Genomic DNA, 17,932 nt, shown 5'->3' with positions numbered 1-17,932 from the left:
TCAGCTATTACTTCAGTTTCAAAACAGCAGCAGCAGCAGTAATTCAACAGAGGCTCATATATGCAGACCATTAACACACACGTTTAGGTCAAAATGACACACCCTTCAAAACAAGTTAGGTATTGCAACAGCTACTTAGTGAAGCAATTACAAAGATTCTTTTTTATTTTTTTTTTAAATCAGGACTGACCAGAACAGTGACCTGTTCCTGCACAGTTCTACCAAGCAGGATATCTAACCATCAGTACCTACTACAAGGGCCAGTCCTTACAACACCCTCCCACAATGTCATTAATAAGTACATTAACAGCACTAATTAGCGATACAGCAAGTTTACACTGTTGAGACATACAAAATTGTTTAGATAATATGTCTTGGGGGGGAAGAGAGAAAATAGGTTACACTCACCGGCTCTCCAGACATGTTGATCACACCCACAAAGTACAACAAAAAAGAAAGAAATATAAAAGGTAAACAACGTCAGTGAACAAAGTTCAATATACAGGCAGATTATGTGCATAACATCTTACTCTGAGACTTGTGGGAGAAGTTATGACATCTATCATACCGGCACAGACAAAGGGAGAATACCAAACATGCAAGATCAAGTCTGCAGTTACCTGTAGTAAAAAAAAAAAAAAAAAAATGCTCAGCCCACAGTTCAGGTATCATATGCACCCTGAGGTCTCAGATCACATTAGGTAATCCGCAGCATTCTAATTCACGCAACTGCTGACTAATTTCTTATCATTATTCTCTCCTCGAGAGGCAATTAAGGCAATAAAAGGTCAGTTTTGCAGTTTTTGCTCAGACAAAATGCAGACAGCAGCAGCAATATCAGACTTGGACTTAGAAGTTTTAAATATTTGTTTATTCAACTTTTAATCTTTTTTTTATGTTACATATTGTTCTTATTTTGTACATATTCTCACAACTGCACCTCGTGTTAACAGAAAAATAAGGGCTTCTTACAACACAAACTTCTCTAAAAGTAGTAGTTCCGACTAATCTACTGTGGTTGCTTTGCAACTTTTATTTATTTATTTATTTTTTATTACTTGTCCTACCCCTTACTTTCAGTAAAGAGGATGTGCAAAACAGATAACGAAGCCACACAGGGTGCATGCTAAACTATTCCCTCCAACATACTTCCTGTCCAAATTACTATGACAGTACACTGCTCAGCAGCTGACTTCTAACCAGTTTTAGGTGTCAAAGCATAATCTCTTTCCACAATCACAGCAGGCTTTCATGGCTCACTATTCCTCCTCCAGACCAGCCTTCTGGCTCCTAAGTTTGATCAGCAGCACCACAAATGAACACCTGGTCAACTTACTTGTCTGTCAACCATTTAAAGGCTCTGTAGTATTGTCGCCTCACAGCAAGAGGTTCTCCAGTTCGATTCTTGGCTGGGGTGCCTTCTGTGCGGAGTCTGCATGTCCTCCATGCATTCATGTGGGTTTCCTCCAGGTGCTGCGGTTTCCTCCCACGTTACAAGACATGCATCTGGAGCATTTCTCCCCGGGCCACCTCTGAAAATTGGCTTTGTTCCAAGTCGGACTTTCCCAATTAACAAATGTTAAATAAATAAATAAATAAAAGTTTTCAGATGTGATCTAGAAGTGATGCGGTACAGTGCCTTATTGAATAATAGCTCTCAACTGTCCAGATTTTCGCAGAATGCCCAGACCTTTTACTCATTTGGTCCGTTTCTCATAAAATTGTCGTTCTCTGGCAAATCACTGAGGACTGAAGTCAAAAAATTACAGACATCTAATTTTCAGACATATGTTTCAGAAAATTCATGCCAATACAAAACCTACTATTTTATCAACTTTCTACATTTGTAAGAAAAAGAAGTTATGTTCTTACCATAACGTTCCATCTGTGTTGTTGTCTTTCATCTGTCTTCAACCCAGGGGGTTCGGATCCGACTCGGCCACATTACATAGCTTGGATCCAAGAACTGAGCTCCTCCTCCACCCACAAATCCCCACTTCACCATCACTACCTCAGACTGAGTTTGCTGAAAGAGCCACAGCAGAAGAATAAGTATACCAGAAAAAACACCACCATCTTCAGGAGCTCAAAGGTGACCAGGAAATGGTCTGAGCTCCATCTTGCCAGTCCTCGAAAACAAGGAAAGGGGACAGAAGGGGGGAGGTTGAAGACAGATGAAAGACAACAAAGATGGAACGTTATGGTAAGAACATACCTTTCTTTATCTGATGCCATTGCTTTCATTTGATCTTCAACCCATGGGACTGAGTCCCTAGCTACTTAGACCCTGGATGACCCTAAGGAAGGATGTTCTGGAGCACGGCAAAGCCAAAGGATGCTCGGCTTCTGGAAATTATGTCCAATTTGTAATGACTGATACAGGTATGGAGGATTAGCCCATGTAGCTGCAGTACAGATGTCATCTATGGAAACTTTGGACCAGAATGCAGAGGAGGTAGAAATGGATCTGGTGAAATGGGCTTTCACTTTGTCTGGTAAGGGAATACGTTTAAGATTATAAATTACGTGAATAAACTTGGAAATCCAATTAGAAATGGTCACCTTTGAAACCGGTTTTCCTAGTCTGGACTTTGAAATGGAGACAAATAATTGATCTGCTTGCAAAAGGATTTGGTTCTATCCAGATAAAATCTCAACTGTCTATGTACAGGTCTGTATTAGAACATCAAAGTTTCAAAACTTCAAATGTTCTAATATCGACCCCTATTCAGTGAAAGCTGAAAATATCGAAGCTACAGAAAACCAAATTTTTTTCCTAGGGAAATAATTAGATTGTCTGTTTTTGTTGCTTCAGTATTTTCAGCGCTGTGGTGGAAAGTTACGGGTCGGGTTCAGGTAAGTGTGCGATTGAGCGGGGGTTAGGCTAGTTAGGGTTAGGGTGCGGGTTAGGTATGTGTGTGATTGTGTGGACGCGAGGGTTACGTGAGTTAGGGTTAGGGCGCGGGTCAGGTAAGTGTGCGACTGTGTGGACGTGAGGGTTAGTGCGGGGTAGGTGAGTTAGGGTTAGGGTGAGATGAGTGTGCGATAGTTACGGACCTTTAGGTTATGGTTTGGGTTATGGTAAGTGGATAGTTAGTGGTGTATGTATAGTTTAGTGTAGGGTTAGGTGTAAGATTTTAGGTGTATGTGTGTGGATTGCTGTTTGGTGTGCTTGTGTTGTGTGTATGTGTTTTGGAACAGCTAATTTTTTCCTTAGGAAAAAATTTGCTGTTCTGTATGTTCAATTTTTTTAGCTTTTGCTGAATACGGGTCGATATTAGAACATTCAAAATTTTTAAACTTCGACGTTCTAATATAGACCCTATGTACATCCAGAGAATGGAGTCGGTATTTCCCTTTGTTCTGGCAGATGGGGGAAAAAAATGGTAGGGTGATCTCTTGATTGATGTTGCCCTCCGAAGCAACTTTTGGGACAAATGAGGGATCATTGAGAAGAGTAACTCTGTCCTTATGAAAAATAAGGTACGGGGGCTTGATGCATAATGCCTGAAGTTCTAAAACTCTCTTTGCTGAGGTATTAGCTATGAGAAAAGCTGTTTTCCAGGATAAGAACTGAAGATCCACTTTGGCAGCTGGCTCAAAGTGGGTAGATGTTAAGGCCTGAAGATCTAGGGTGAGGTCCCAAGGGGAAATTACTTCTTTAACAGGCAGACAGAGAAGGAAAGTACCTTTGAGAAATATATTGCAAAGTTGTGAAGAAGCCAAAGAAGAGGCATTAAAACCAAAATGGTATTTAGAAATGGCTGCTAACTGCACTTTAATGGTATAATCTTTGTGAAAAAGGTAAGAAAGAAAATCCAAGATAAAGGGAATAGAAGTGGAAAAAGTATAAACTTTGTGTTGCTGAGCCCAGATAGAAAATCTATTCCACTTAATAGCATATATATTTCCTAGTGGAAGCTTTGTGAGCTGCTAAAATGATGTTCTTAACAGAGGACGACAGCCCAGGAACTCTAGCCATCACTGGAAGTGGATTAGCCAAGCTGCCAACCTGAGATTGACAATGTCCGAGTGAAGGCTAACTGGACGGGTGTGAAAGAAGCCCTAAGATGGATGCAGAGTCCAGGGAGGATACAACAGATAAGACAATAGAATGGGAAGCCAGATTTGTTAAGGCCAGCATGGGGCAATGAGGATGATCTTGCACTTCAACCTCCTGGCTTTCTGAAGGAATTTTGGAATAAGGGGCAAGGGAGGGAATGCGTACAGAAGACCAAAGTGCCAAGCGTGAACTAGAGCGTCTCTTGGGGATTCCCCTGGTGGAGGAATTAGGGTGAAGAACTTGCTGCACTTTGTGTTGGAAGGAGAGGTAGAGAGATTGCAGCAAGGATGACCCAGTTTCTGGAAGATCATGTTCGCCACTGCTTGGTTGAAAGACCACTCATGAGGCAAAAGCAGGGTTCGGCTGAACCTGTCAGCTAGAACGTTGGACTTCCCCATAATTTGGGTCACAACAAGAAACCGGTTGGAAGAGATCGACCATTCTCACAGCCTCATAGCTTCTTGACATAGGGGATAAGATCTTGTCCTCCCTTGTTTGTTTATATACCACACTACTGACATATTGTTGGTCTGGATAGTAATAGTTACAGTCGGAAGAGAATCCTGAAGTGCTTGCAATACCAGAAGCTCTGCTCTCATCTCCAGGACATTTATATGAAAATTGGTCTCCAGGGCTGACCATGTGCCTTGGACAGTCTGTCCCAGGTAATGCCCCCCACCCAAATGGGAAGGGCTGTGGTCACTGTGGCTGAGGGTGTAGGAGGTAAGAAAGGACAACCATCCAGAAAATTCTGAGGGTGAAGCCACCACATCAGAGAAAGTCTGCATACCCTTGCCAATCAAACCGGATGAGAGAGAAAGGAAGATCCAAGAGAGACCATTGCATTGCCAGGGTTCACTGAAGTATTCTCATATAAACTGATAAGGAATCCGAACACATAAAACAAACTAGAAAAAGAACTGAGACAAATGAACACGCCCTCACTGCACCACTTCTATTAAAACAATCCAAATGGTATTGATATCCACCTTCAATGGACCAAGCAAAGCATAAAAGTTTTAAAATGTAAAGCCTTCAGTTTTAATTTCCGCTTTTCGTCCTGCTCCTAGCAGGACTTCTTCAGACAAACAACAAGAATCAACAAATTTCCACTTTTTAAATAAAATCACATTTCAATTACAGCTGAAATCACATTTCAATTAAAATGCTTAGTTCCCTGTAACGGGATTTAAAAAGGCCAACCCCCCAAGAATAAAAGACACAGCACATTTTGTACTTTCAATAATATTTGACTTTGTAAACAAGTAAAACATGAAAGTAAGAAATGAAAAATAGTAAAAACAAAAAACAAAAGAAATTAATATTTCCTTCTATATTGACAAGTTACCAGCAGTGCCGTTCAAACATACAAAAAGTGCAAAAACAATACAGTGCCTGACTGTGTTTGTTTACCTCCTTTTTTCACTTATTCCTGACATGTTGACTAAACTTACTTCTTCACCTAAAATGGCTCTTCAGCAATCCTTACTTATAAAGTTACCCTAAGCAACTTCTCCTATTTGTATGAATACTGAGAAACATCGCTCATACAGCTGCCTTGTATACTAATACATAAAGATTCCATGACTCATGTCTGTATTTAAATCTGTATCTTTATATTTCCAGAACTCACCTTATGTTGCTACATATTAATTTCTCAGTATTCATACAAACAGGAGAAGTTGCTTAGGCTAACTTTATAAGTAAGGATTGGTGAAGAAGTAAGTTTAGTCAACATTTCAGGAATAAGTGAAAAAAGGAGGTAAACTAACACAGTCAGGCACTGTGTGTTGTTTTTGTACTTTTTGTATGTTTGAACGGCACTGCTGGTAACTTGTCAATATAGAAGGGAATATTCATTTCTTTTGTTTTTACTATTTTTCATTTCCTTACTTTCATGTTTTACTTGTTTACAAAGTCAAATATTATTGAAAGTACAAATTGTGCTGCGTCTTTCATTCTTAGGGGGTTGGCCTTTTTAAATCCCGTTACAGGGAACTAAGCATTTTAATTGAAATGTGATTTCAACTGTAATTGAAATGTGATTTTATTTAAAAAGTGTAAATTTGTTGATTCTTGTTGTTTGTCTGAAGAAGTCCTGCTAGGAGCAGGATGAAAAGCGGAAATTAAAACTGAAGGCTTTACCTTTTAAAACTTTTATGCTTTGCTTGGTCCACTGAAGGTGGATATCGATACCATTTGGATTGTTTTAATAGAAGTGGTGCAGTGAGGGCGTGTTCATTTGTCTCAGTTCTTTTTCTAGTTTGTTTTTTTGTGTCTGGATTCCTTATCAGTTTGTTTTGGTATTGGGACATGGAACACAGCCCTGACACTGTTGCACTGCCGTCCTCACCTGAGGAGGAAGGACTAGGAGCGTTAACAACGCTGGTCGGGCATTTATCGAAACAAATAGAAGCATTGACGGTCAGGATGGACCGTTTAACTGGGGAAACATTAGTCCAACCACCCAACAAGGAGCTTACCCCAAGGAACAACTTGAACAATTCATCAGACACATTATTGGAAGTGAGCATACACCCAACACCGACGGGACTGAATTCTATAAATTCGGTGGTCCAGGATGAACGTCCAAGTCCACTAACCAGTACTGAAGGCTCTTCAGGACCTTTGTGGCCTGAACTGAAAAATTGGCTCAATGAAGTACCAAACTTACAAGAAGGGAGTGGTCCATCCCCGGTAACAACTAATGCCACAATAGAGGAGGGGCCATCAAGTTTGGTAGATTGTTTAAAGAATTCTGACTTGAAGCTTATGAAATATAAAAAAATTGCAATTAGAAATAACATACTTCAGAGAGTGTGTCAACGAAGGAATTATGCCGAAGGGCCTTAGATCGTGGCAATACCCCACTGGTCTCATTGAGAATTCCTTGTTTCACAAAGACCTTCTCAGTTTGTTTAACAAACATGGACTTGAACTATTGGATATTATGATTAAACTTTACCAATTGGCAGCCGATATCCTAATAAAAGAAATTACTGTGTTGAATTAAAAAAATAAAAGGTGACTTGGACTTTAACCGGTACAAATATGAATATGATAGATGCTTCTCTAGCATTAATTCATACTTGGTTAAACTGAAGAGCACTAAAGTGAAGATGCTAAAGAGAGGCAGGGAAGCGTACAAAACAGGAATAGCATATCCTAAACCTCCTGTCTCCCAAACTGGAATATCAGACCAACGGAAGCAACCAGTTAATAGAAGAGATTACCAAGCCAGACGTCCAAACGGATTATAACAACGGAGCTCATGGCAGCCATCAGGAAAGCCAACGTAATGAACATTCTGAGGGAGGTAACAACAATCAACCATCTAACAGAGGCAGTGAAAACGACCACCAATCATGGTGGAATGGAGCAAAATGTAATCGAAATTTTCAGAAACAAGCCTCAGGATACAACCTGAGGCAAGGTCTACAAAATGTCTCAGAGGACACCTGTGCAGATGTACCAGTAGATGAAACAATGGAGTACAGACCTGAAGCGGTTAGACTCATTTATAATTCTAAAGGTGACTTTAAAATTTTTAAATTTTCTTCATTAATTATTGACACCTTGTTGGCAGACTTATTATCAAAAGGACAAACTTTTGTACCATCGAGAAGGGCGTCTGTTGCTGAAACAATTCTGGACCTGAAGTTGTTTATTAGAAAACTTAATTTTGGCTATATTTTTGGCTCAAATAATCCAACAAATAATCCATTTCATGTTTCCATACATATTGTCCACCAATGCACCATACGTTGGGTTTTTTCGAACGTGTTTGTGAGCTAGATTTGTTTCAACTTCTGTCACAAAGACAAACTAGGAATAATATATATAATATCACTAGTGAAGAAAAACAGGCCTTACTCCTTGTCAGGGAGGCACATGTTAAGAGTTATGCAACCAGACAAGGGGGGGGTGGATTAGTCATCATGGACGTTGATGACTATATGGAAAGAATGGAAAAAATAGTCACGTCCGTAACTTATGAGGAAGTATCAAGAAATCAGTTAAATATAGCATATAGTAGAATTCATTCCCACCTTGAAGAACTGTTTATCGAAGCTAGAATAGACTTGAATACATATATTTTTTTTTAATATGCTTTCACCTAGGCTCCCAATATTATTTGGGATACCCAAGATACATAAATCCATTGAAGACCCCCCCCATGAGACCATTGGTAGATGCTAGGAATAGTATAACATATCCACTAGCGAAATTCATAGATTTTTACCTTAAAAAATACGTACAACAGCAGACCCAAATATGTAAGGATTCTTGGTCATTTCTAGCAAATATGCAAAAAATAGGCTTTAGAAATGACCTTAATTTCCTTACAATTGATGTCAAGGATTTATATACTTCCATTCCACAGGATGAAGGAATAAAATGGATTAGGTTACTGTTGGGTGAATTGGGGGCCCCACCCCCCCCAAATCACTTTACTATGTGAACTTTTGGACATAGTGTTAACTAACAACTATCTTACACTGAACAACAAGTTGTATATACAGAAAACAGGGGTGGCGATGGGGTCCCCCTGTGGAGCCAGTGTTGCTAACTTAGTGATGGCATATTGGGAGAGGGAGTATATTTTAAGGAAACTTGACATCCATGGGGAAAATATCTTTTTATACACGCTTCTTGGATGACATATTTATGTTAGTGGACGGTGAAGAACAGGAGGCATCCAAGTTAGTAACTTATTTGAATAACACTACTAATTTCTTAAAATTTACACGTGTTTGAAAAGGAAAGAATAGCATACCTAGACGTAGACCTTAGTAAAGACCACATAAACAAACGTTATATTGCAAAGATCTATAGAAAAGAGACTTACTCCAATGCCTTACTTCACACTTTACTAGCAACCATCCACTCTTCCAGAAAAGATCAGTGGTTAAGGGTCAACTGGTCAGGGCAGCCCGTATGGTGACCACTGACGTGGACTTCAATATGGAGTGTAGTAGGTTGGAAGATATGTTTGTTAAGAGAGGTTATGCATCCACCTTAGTATTAGACCTTATAAGTGAAGTGAAAGAAAAGAGAACAAGAGGGGTTTACCAACCTATTTTGGGAGGTTCAGTAGGAGCAGATAGCCTCTACAGTTATTCTACTGAGGTTCAATCTAGCACTAATGTGGAGAGGGATACTCATTCATCAAATTTCATAACTTTTAGTATGGATGGATATGGAATTAGGTCTATTTATAAAAATTGGAAACTAGTAAAATCTGACTATAGCCTGTCCTCTATATGGAGAGATGTACCCAGGGTCACCTTTAGAAGAGGTGCCAATTTAAAAAGTATACTACAAAAAAGCTGGAAACCTTTAAATCCAACGAGTAGAAATGGAATGTGGAAATGTAACGTGTTCATATTGTTCACAGGTAGATGCTGGCCAAAATTTTACAATTAGAGATGTCAGTTATAAAATCAACAAGAAGTTTGACTGTAATTCAAAGGGAGTGGTCTATCTCACTCAGTGTAATACCTGTCCTGCCTTTTATATAGGCAAAACGGACAGGAAACTGAGGGAGAGAATCTATGAACACTTGTACAGTATTAGAACGTTAAAAAAGGAAAACGCATTGGCCAGACATCTGGAAAGTTTCCCACAGCATTCCTTTAAATTTAAAGCCATAGACAATCAAATTTGTGACTTGAGGGGCGGTCCAACTTCTTTATTGTTGGAGAAAAGGGAGTTGTTATGGCAACTCCAAACTAGAGCCTGTTGTCATCTGGGCTTGAATGAAATTTATTCTATTTCTTGTACACTGAAGCTCAAAAGCCTCACGAGGTAAATCACTGTGTTCCGTTACTTTTCATTTATAATATTATATATATTTTTTTATTATTTTAGGAAAAATGTCCACTAATTCATATATATACAACAGCATAGCCTCATAGACCAGGTCATTTTGCATTTGGTCAGGCATGGCTTCCACCCCCTCCTCCCCCCACTCTCACTCATAAAATTTCCTTTTGGAAGTTTATTTGTGTGATATAACATGTTAAACCATTGCAGCTTGTGTAGGTATATACCAACAAACAACACTAGGTGGTGTTTTAGGGTAACTACACAAGCAAAGAGCAATGGAGGCTTGAATAAGATGAACTAGCAGACAATTTTGGAAATTGTTTAAAGGATGGAGTAACAGTGGAGCTTTATTGGACGTTTAGTGATTCATCTCCACCACACTGGGATCTTGAATGTGGCAACAAGACCGAGGCGAAATACCTTGAACAACTTTGGGTCACATTAATATGTAGCAACATAAGGTGAGTTCTGGAAATATAAAGATAGAGATTTAAATGCAGACGAGTCATGGAATCTTTATTTATTAGTATAGAAGGCAGCTGTATGAGCGATGTTTCTCAGTATTCATACAAATAGGAGAAGTTGCTTAGGGTAACTTTATAAATAAGGATTGCTGAAGAGCCATTTTAGGTGAAGAAGTAAGTTTAGTCAACATGTCAGGAATAAGTGAAAAAAGGGGGTAAACAAACACAGTCAGGCACTGTGTGTTGTTTTTGCACTTTTTGTATGTTTGAACGGCACTGCTGGTAACTTGTCAATATAGAAGGGAATATTCATTTCTTTTGTTTTTTGTTTTTACTATTTTTCATTTCTTACTTTCATGTTTTACTTGTTTACAAAGTCAAATATTACTGAAAGTACAAAATGTGTTGTGTCTTTTATTCTTGGGGGTTTGGCCTTTTTAAATCCTGTTACAGGGAACTAAGCATTTTAATTGAAATGTGATTTCAACTGTAATTGAAATGCGATTTTATTTAAAAAGTGGAAATTTGTTGATTCTTGTTGTTTGTCTAAAGAAGTCCTGCTAGGAGCAAAGCGGAAATTAAAACTGAAGGCTTTACATTTTAAAACTTTTATGCTTTGCTCGGTCCATTGAAGGTGGATATCGATACCATTTGGATTGTTTTAATAGAAGTGGTGCAGTGAGGGCGTGTTCATTTGTTCATTTGTCTCAGTTCTTTTTCTAGTATTCTCATATAAAGACAGGCTGTGGGAATAATGGTAATGGTTGTGGCCATGGACCCCAGAGCTTGAAGGTCCAGGTTTGCCAGGGGGCACAGAATGTGTAGAATTTGTCTGATATGAAGCTGCAATGACAGGATTCATTGGGGGGGGGGGCACTGAACTGTAAAGTGTTGAGACGTGCTCCTATAAGGACTTGTACTGGCTGGAGATGTGACTTTTTCAAGTTGATAGAAATTCCCAAGTACTGAGCTAGTTGTAAGATGTAATTCCTGGCTAGCAAGAATCAATGTCTGGTGGAAGCAGCTATGAGAGCCAGTCGTCCAGGTACAGGAATACTTGGAAACCCTGCAGTCTGAGATGGGCTGCCACTACTGCCATGACTCTGGTAGACACCCTGGGGGCTGTGGTGAGACCAAAAAGTAGTACTCGGAACTGGAATTGACTGGCTCCCAACTGGAAGCAGAGAAATCCTCTGGAGTGCCTGTCCATCTTTACATGGTAGTACGCATCCTGGAGGTCTACAGCACATCCAGTCACTCTCCTGTAACATGGGGAGAATGGACTGAATAGCGACCTTCCGGAACTTTGTTTTGGCAACTGATTTGTTCATATCTGAGGTCCAGTATAGGTCTGAAGTCCCCGATCTTTTTGGCACCGAAAAGAACCTTGAGTAGATGGCTGATCCAGTCTGGTCTGGGGGGACAGGCTGGATGACTCTTACCAGACTGGAAATTTCCATGGCTGCTGCCTCCCTCAGATTGGGTGGAACATTGGGGAGGGTTTTTCCTGGGTCCAGGGTTGGACAGAAAAAGAATGTTGTACCCTCTAGATATGATGGTCAACACCCAACAGTCTGTGGTGATGGCTTCCCAGGCTGTTGGGTGAAGTGATAGAGGGCCCCCGACTGCCTCCAGAGTGGAGCAGTCGGGTAACCCCTCAGGGATACAGAAAGGGTTTCTCCGAGAAAGACTCTTGGGAACCCTGTTTCTGGGAACCCCTCTGCCCCTAGCACGGCGTCCATTGTTTCCCCCTCTGCCTCTGAAGGAAACCTCTCCCTGAGACTGAAAGGAAGAGCTCTGGGACTTCCGGAACCACAACTTCTTACCACCATGCTGATTCTGGGAAAAGGATCTTTGTGGGATAGCAAAATGGATCCCTATAGCAGAAAGCATCATCTTTCTCGTTCTGGGAGAGACTGTCACGAATGGACGGACCGAAAAAGGCTGATCCGTCGGACATGACTAAAAGAGAAGAGGAAGAAACTAAAGCCTAAGACTTTTTTTTTTGAGCGAAGAATGCGCTGAAAAAAAGGTAAGAAGGGAAGAAAGATGGAGAAAAGGCAAAAAAATAGTTACGGTAACCTAAACCCAATCCCAGGAGGAGCTCGTTTGGAAGCTGCTATTCACGATGGCAGCAAATGAGACCGGAGGTAGTGATGGTGGAGTGGGGAATTGTGGGTGGAGGAGGAAGAGCTCAGTTCTTGGATCCAAGCTATGTAATAGTCGGATCAGAGTTTGGATCCGAACCCATGGGTTTAAGTTCGGATGAATGCAACATCAGATCAAAATTTAAAAAGTGTCCCTATTTTTGGGCCTTTGTCCTCCCATTATTTGTGGTTTTGTCAAGATTTCTTGCTCTAACAGGTTGAGAGGTATGGTTTGTTCACAGTGATTTAATGCTCGCCTGAAAGCTGAAAGAGTTAAATCCAGACTTGATGGATTCAATAGGCTGTTTTACAAAACAGTCAGTAAACAATGCCACTAACAGCAATAATTCAAAATCAAAATACCTGTTGGTAAATCCTTTTTAAGAAGGTGGATAAGTGAAAATGACATCACAGCTCATTAGTTTAGAATAAATGTGCCTGACCTTGTCTGACTTTAGAAGTTAAGTAGGATCAAGCCTGGATAGCATTTGGATGGAGAACCATGTGGGAACATCACTTTTTGACAATAGACTAACTTTTTTTTGACTGGTGGAAAAAGAATCAATATCTAGGACTGGTTCTATTTCAGGTTGGTAAAAAAAAGCCATTAAGATCTAGGACTGGCTTGTTTTTAGTGTATAATCGTTAGTCCTGGATACCAGGAAATGTTTCTTTTTTGATATTTTTGAAACTAATTTAAATATTGCATTTCATCGGGTGCATGTGCTTTGAATGGTAGTTGATTGGTTGTGTGTGTGTTCTGGCGAAAAGCCTGGAGAGTATTTAAATGGTATGCAAACATTTTGTAAAAGATTCTGAGGAAGTTCTGTTGTGAATATATTAAATGAAAGCACTTAATCCTAGAAGGACTCTCGTGGTTTGTCTTTTAGAACTAGTTATTTTGTGACATTACAGCTCTGTTTTCACTGCTGCATGCTCACCCTCCAAATCAGGGTGAAACTTCTAAAATTATGGACAATTCATTAAATCACTCTCAACACCAAACAGATCAAAAAGCATTTATGCTCCAAGCCTCCTGATGCACTTTTTAAATTTCAATTCTGTCCCTGCCTGCTTCAAAACCTCCTGCAAACCACAAGCTTTTTCTAAGACCAGTAATGCAGCATTTACACTACATTCATCATGATAAGGCAGCTGACATATTCACATTATCTCTGTGACATCACCAATAGGAGAGAATCCCTTTGTGACATCATGGAATGGGATTTATTCTGCTTGGTGCATCTCTGGTAATAAAGGATCAGACACATGGTTAACCTGCATTAAACTGCCTCAGAAGAAAAAAGGCTCCCAAAAGCAATTCAGCACTAGTTAGATGTTTGACACCACAACCCCTGCCATAAATAAACTGTACAACAGAAGGAGGAAGCTACTACATGATAGAGCAAAATCCCTAATAGGGAAGGCATCTCTGATCAGTACTAGCAAAAAATTACAATCCCTCATAAAATCCTCCAAGGCCAGCTTCGAGAGAAAAATTGCACAGGACACCAAAGACAATCATAAGGCTTTTTTCAGTTATGTTAGAAACCTGGGATGCAACTCCCAGACTTGTTCTGAGTTGATTCTAAACGACAGAAAATACACTGAACCCACAGACATCGCCAATATCCTGGCAGACAGGTTCAGTGCAAACTTCTCCACCCCTCCCCCCAAAAGAGCAAATATCTATCCCGGCAGAGGGCTGCCTCCCAAACATCTCAGATGCTCAGGTGAAGGCTGCCCTCTCCAAAGCAAAAAACACTGCCTCCATGGGACCAGATGGCGTCCTACATGAACTACAAGAGGAACTAATCCCTCAAATAAAACAGCTATACAATCTCAGCCTCACTACAGGATATGTGCCCACAGAATGGCGTACAGCAACAGTGGTCCCACTCCACAAAGGTGGAGCATCTACGGACCCTGGAAACTATCGCCCCATAAGCCTGACTAGCTTAGTCTGCAAGGCTATGGACAGGATCATCATGGAGCTCATAAACAAAGACATTGGGGACCTACAGACACTAGATCCTACCCAGTTCAGCTTTGTCAAGAGCAGATCCTGCCTTTTGAACCTGGTTGACTTCTTTGAAACAGTCACCAAAGCCATAGATGAAGGTAAGGTAGTCCACACAGCCTATCTGGACCTTGCAAAGGCATTTGACACAATACACCACTCGGGCATCATAGATAAGCTATCCAGCTTAAATATAAACCCCTATGTCACAAGATGGGTCGCAAACTGGCTCAAAGACAGAACCCACAGAGTGAGAGTTGCTGGAGCCATGTCAGACTCAAAACCGGTCACAAGTGGCGTCCCACAGGGTTCTGTCCTGGGACCACTCTTGTTCGGTATATACTTTTCCGAGGTACAGGCAAATGTGGGAGGACTATGGCTCACCAAGTTCATGAGCGACTGCAAACTGGGCGCCATAATCAACTCTCCAGCTGACACAAACATCCTTCAAAAAGGTCTCACAGAGACAGATAACTGGTGCCAGCGCCATGGTTTAAAGCTAAATGCCAAAAAATGTATAGTCATACCCTTTGGCAAAAACAATGTGCCCACAAATTACCACATAGGCGGAAACCCATTAAGTACAGAGAAAGTTATTAGGGACCTGGGGACCCAAGTTGATCGCAATCTCTCCTTTGAAAACCACATTGCCAAAGTGGTTAGAAAGCCTTCTACATAGCCCACCTCATCACGAAGGGTTTCACATCTAGATCAAGAGAGGTAATCGTGCCCCTTTATTCATCCCTCATCAGGCCCATCATAGAATACAATGCCCCTTTTGTGATGTACCTTACCCGACACCTGCAGCAATTAGAAAACCCCCAAAAGTATCTCACCAAGAGGATCAAGGGTCTCAAACAGATGCCATATACTGCTCGGTTAAAAAAACTCCAGCTCTACTCAGTTGCATACCGCCTACTTCGAGGCGATCTATGCCTGACATACAAAGCTATGTCAAATCCAGAATTAATGGACATGCTCCACCTCAGTAAATCTAAATCCCTTAGAGCCACACGCTCGAGGGACTTGAACCTCAGCACAGAAATAAATAGAACTTGCTGGAGGGACAGGTTCATAACCCAGAGGCTCCCTTTGCTCTGGAATAGAATTCCAGTTCATGTGAGGCAGAGCACCTCACTGAATCTCTTCAAGAAGAATCTTGATAAGTGGATGGGGGGATCGTAGGTTTGTCCCGGGGATTACTCCCGTGTCACTATTAGACAGAGGCACAGTAACTAAACCTTAAAAAAGGGCACAGTATACTCAAATCAAGAGGTGGCGTAAGCCATACAGAATCGGGCTAGGCTTATAATTGCCCAAGGGCAGATAGCCTAGTATGAACCTATGAACAACCAGGTTGTTAAGCTATCTGTTGCAGTTCTTGCCTCCACTACAGCACTTCTTACCATCACACACTGTGGCTGCTCAGAAAAGAGTTTGACAGCTACAAATTTTTTAGACAGTTTCTCCAGCCCTCCGCTTTCATGAAGCTTTCATGATACTACTCATCTCTCCTCTCTCCTGTTCTCTGTAATGTGCTTATCTAGCATTCTGAGGAAGGAATGTTGATAACCTTAAACAGAAAGAGAGGTGCTAGCCAGCACCTGCTGAATGTTAGGAAGGAACAGTAAAGAACTGTATTAATGTCCTAGACTTAAGAAGGGGTGGTTAGGGGAGTGGATGTGCTTCTTAAGGATAAAATGTTATGATAAAAACATAACTTTGTATCTGCCAAGTGGTCCATGTTTTACAATTCCTAGGACAGAGTCCTCAGCTTCATACCCTTGTGCTACAAGCTAGGCAAATACTTTCACCATGGTGGCCCCAAAAGAAGAATGGAACCTAGATGCAATATCTTGCTTGCAACACTTGGTAAAGATGTTTACGTTAAACCACGTCGCTGCTGCTCAAATGTCACTCAAGGATATTTCTCAAAAATACAGTTGATGTGGCCACTGCCTTCAGTGAGTGAGCCCTACGTGGAGCTGGCAGGTCACAGCCCAAGATGTAGCAGTGTAAAATCTAACCAGGAAGGAACTTTAGAAATCCGTACATCTTTCCTTTACAGTGTGAAGAAAAACTGCTATTAGTTCTAATCTTTAGTCCTGCTAAGGTGCAATTCAATATATTGTGAACATTCTTGCAAAAAATGCATTCCCCTTTATTCCAGACAAGAAAAATACGTAAATTAACGGAATGATTTTTGTTTCAGTTGCCAATATAAGAACAAAAGAGGTGTTTACTCAAAGTGCAACTCTGTACTTAAAGTCCATATAAGGGGGCTTTAACAAAGGGACTGTGCTCCTAAGATGCTTCTGGCTACTGCTACAGCTACTAGAAAGAACATTTTCCAAAAAAAAAAAAAAAAGTATATGGGGTCAGTGGAGGAAGCTGGCTCAAAGCATGCATTAGCTACAGCTTCCAGACAAAAAAACATTCCAAGTTCATACAGGCTCCCTCAACTGAGGTCTTCAGTACAAGATTCCATTCAGGAAGGCTTTGCTAGCTTTATCAGCTGTCAGGGAAGACAAGTGAAAGTCATTCAGAGATGCAAGGAGAATGGCTGACCCCAACAGGAGAGTAGCAAGCTGTCAATCTCACTGTTTATTACAAGAACAAGCTAATTAACTAAAACCAAACATTAAGAAATCGTTAATTGACTGCTACTCACAAGATGGGGTCAACTATTCTCCATGCATCTCTTATTGCGTTTATGTACTTGTTCATCCTGTGGCAGGAATTCTAGATGTGTACAGGAGTCTTGGATGCAAAGTGGACTTACCAGAACCAATGGCAATCTTTTTCCTTTGGTTTACAAAGTGAAAGTCAGAGATTGCCAATATGTGTTCCTTAAAGATGAAATTACTGAATCATTGTGAAGAGTTCCATTAAATATGTGAAATCCCGCACAAGGAGTGTCTGTTGCTGGTTGTATGGCCTCCCAAGCCACTCAATGGAGAAAACATTTCCCTTTTTTCCTTCCAAGTTGTTAAGCATTTTTGATATCTAGTATCCATCTCTGTCTCTAGCCTTAATAGCCCTGTAGCTTTACATTTTAGTGAGGTTCATAACAAAAATCCCAGTTTATTTTATAATGTTTCACTGCCCTTCTATCAAACTGCATCTTAACATTTCCAAAATGTTATTGCGTAAAGACACACAGCTTATATTCACATACATTACAACCATTTCTCAGTAATGATCATAAAATATTTAATGAGAAGTAACTAACAGTTATATGTTTAAGAAAAAGACATTTTTCCCACTGACTGAATCTCTTCATGTGCTAGTATTTAATGAATCTGTTTTTCATTTTATTTCTAATACCTTAAAGTAACTATGCTGAGATGCTACTAGTTAGATTTAAAAAATGAAAGTTATTTTAATTCCAGAAGCTATCTCGGGTCTT

At 40.4% G+C, this 17,932-nt stretch overlaps 1 protein-coding gene across 5 annotated transcripts in view; it reads right to left on the bottom strand.

The window, feature by feature from the left end:
• LOC122794391 (CD2 associated protein) overlaps positions 1-17,932 on the bottom strand; it is a 3,269,826-nt gene that overhangs the window by 2,538,838 nt on the left and 713,056 nt on the right. The window contains exon 1 of one of the 5 annotated variants that reach the window (XM_044062743.1): positions 409-530. The exons of the other annotated variants lie outside the window; for them this stretch is intronic. Within the exon in view, the coding sequence (XP_043918678.1) occupies positions 409-423 (15 nt within the window). The 5' untranslated portion in view covers positions 424-530. Of the gene's footprint in view, positions 1-408; positions 531-17,932 lie in introns of those variants that run through there. 5 annotated transcript variants of the gene reach the window in all.

This window comes from Protopterus annectens, chromosome 2.part1 (assembly GCF_019279795.1).
Source record: "Protopterus annectens isolate FY-2018-M chromosome 2.part1, PAN1.0, whole genome shotgun sequence".
Taxonomy (NCBI): domain Eukaryota; kingdom Metazoa; phylum Chordata; order Ceratodontiformes; family Protopteridae; genus Protopterus; species Protopterus annectens.
The sequence above is the reverse complement of the archived record's forward strand: the minus strand, read 5'-3'. Positions and strand labels throughout refer to the sequence as shown.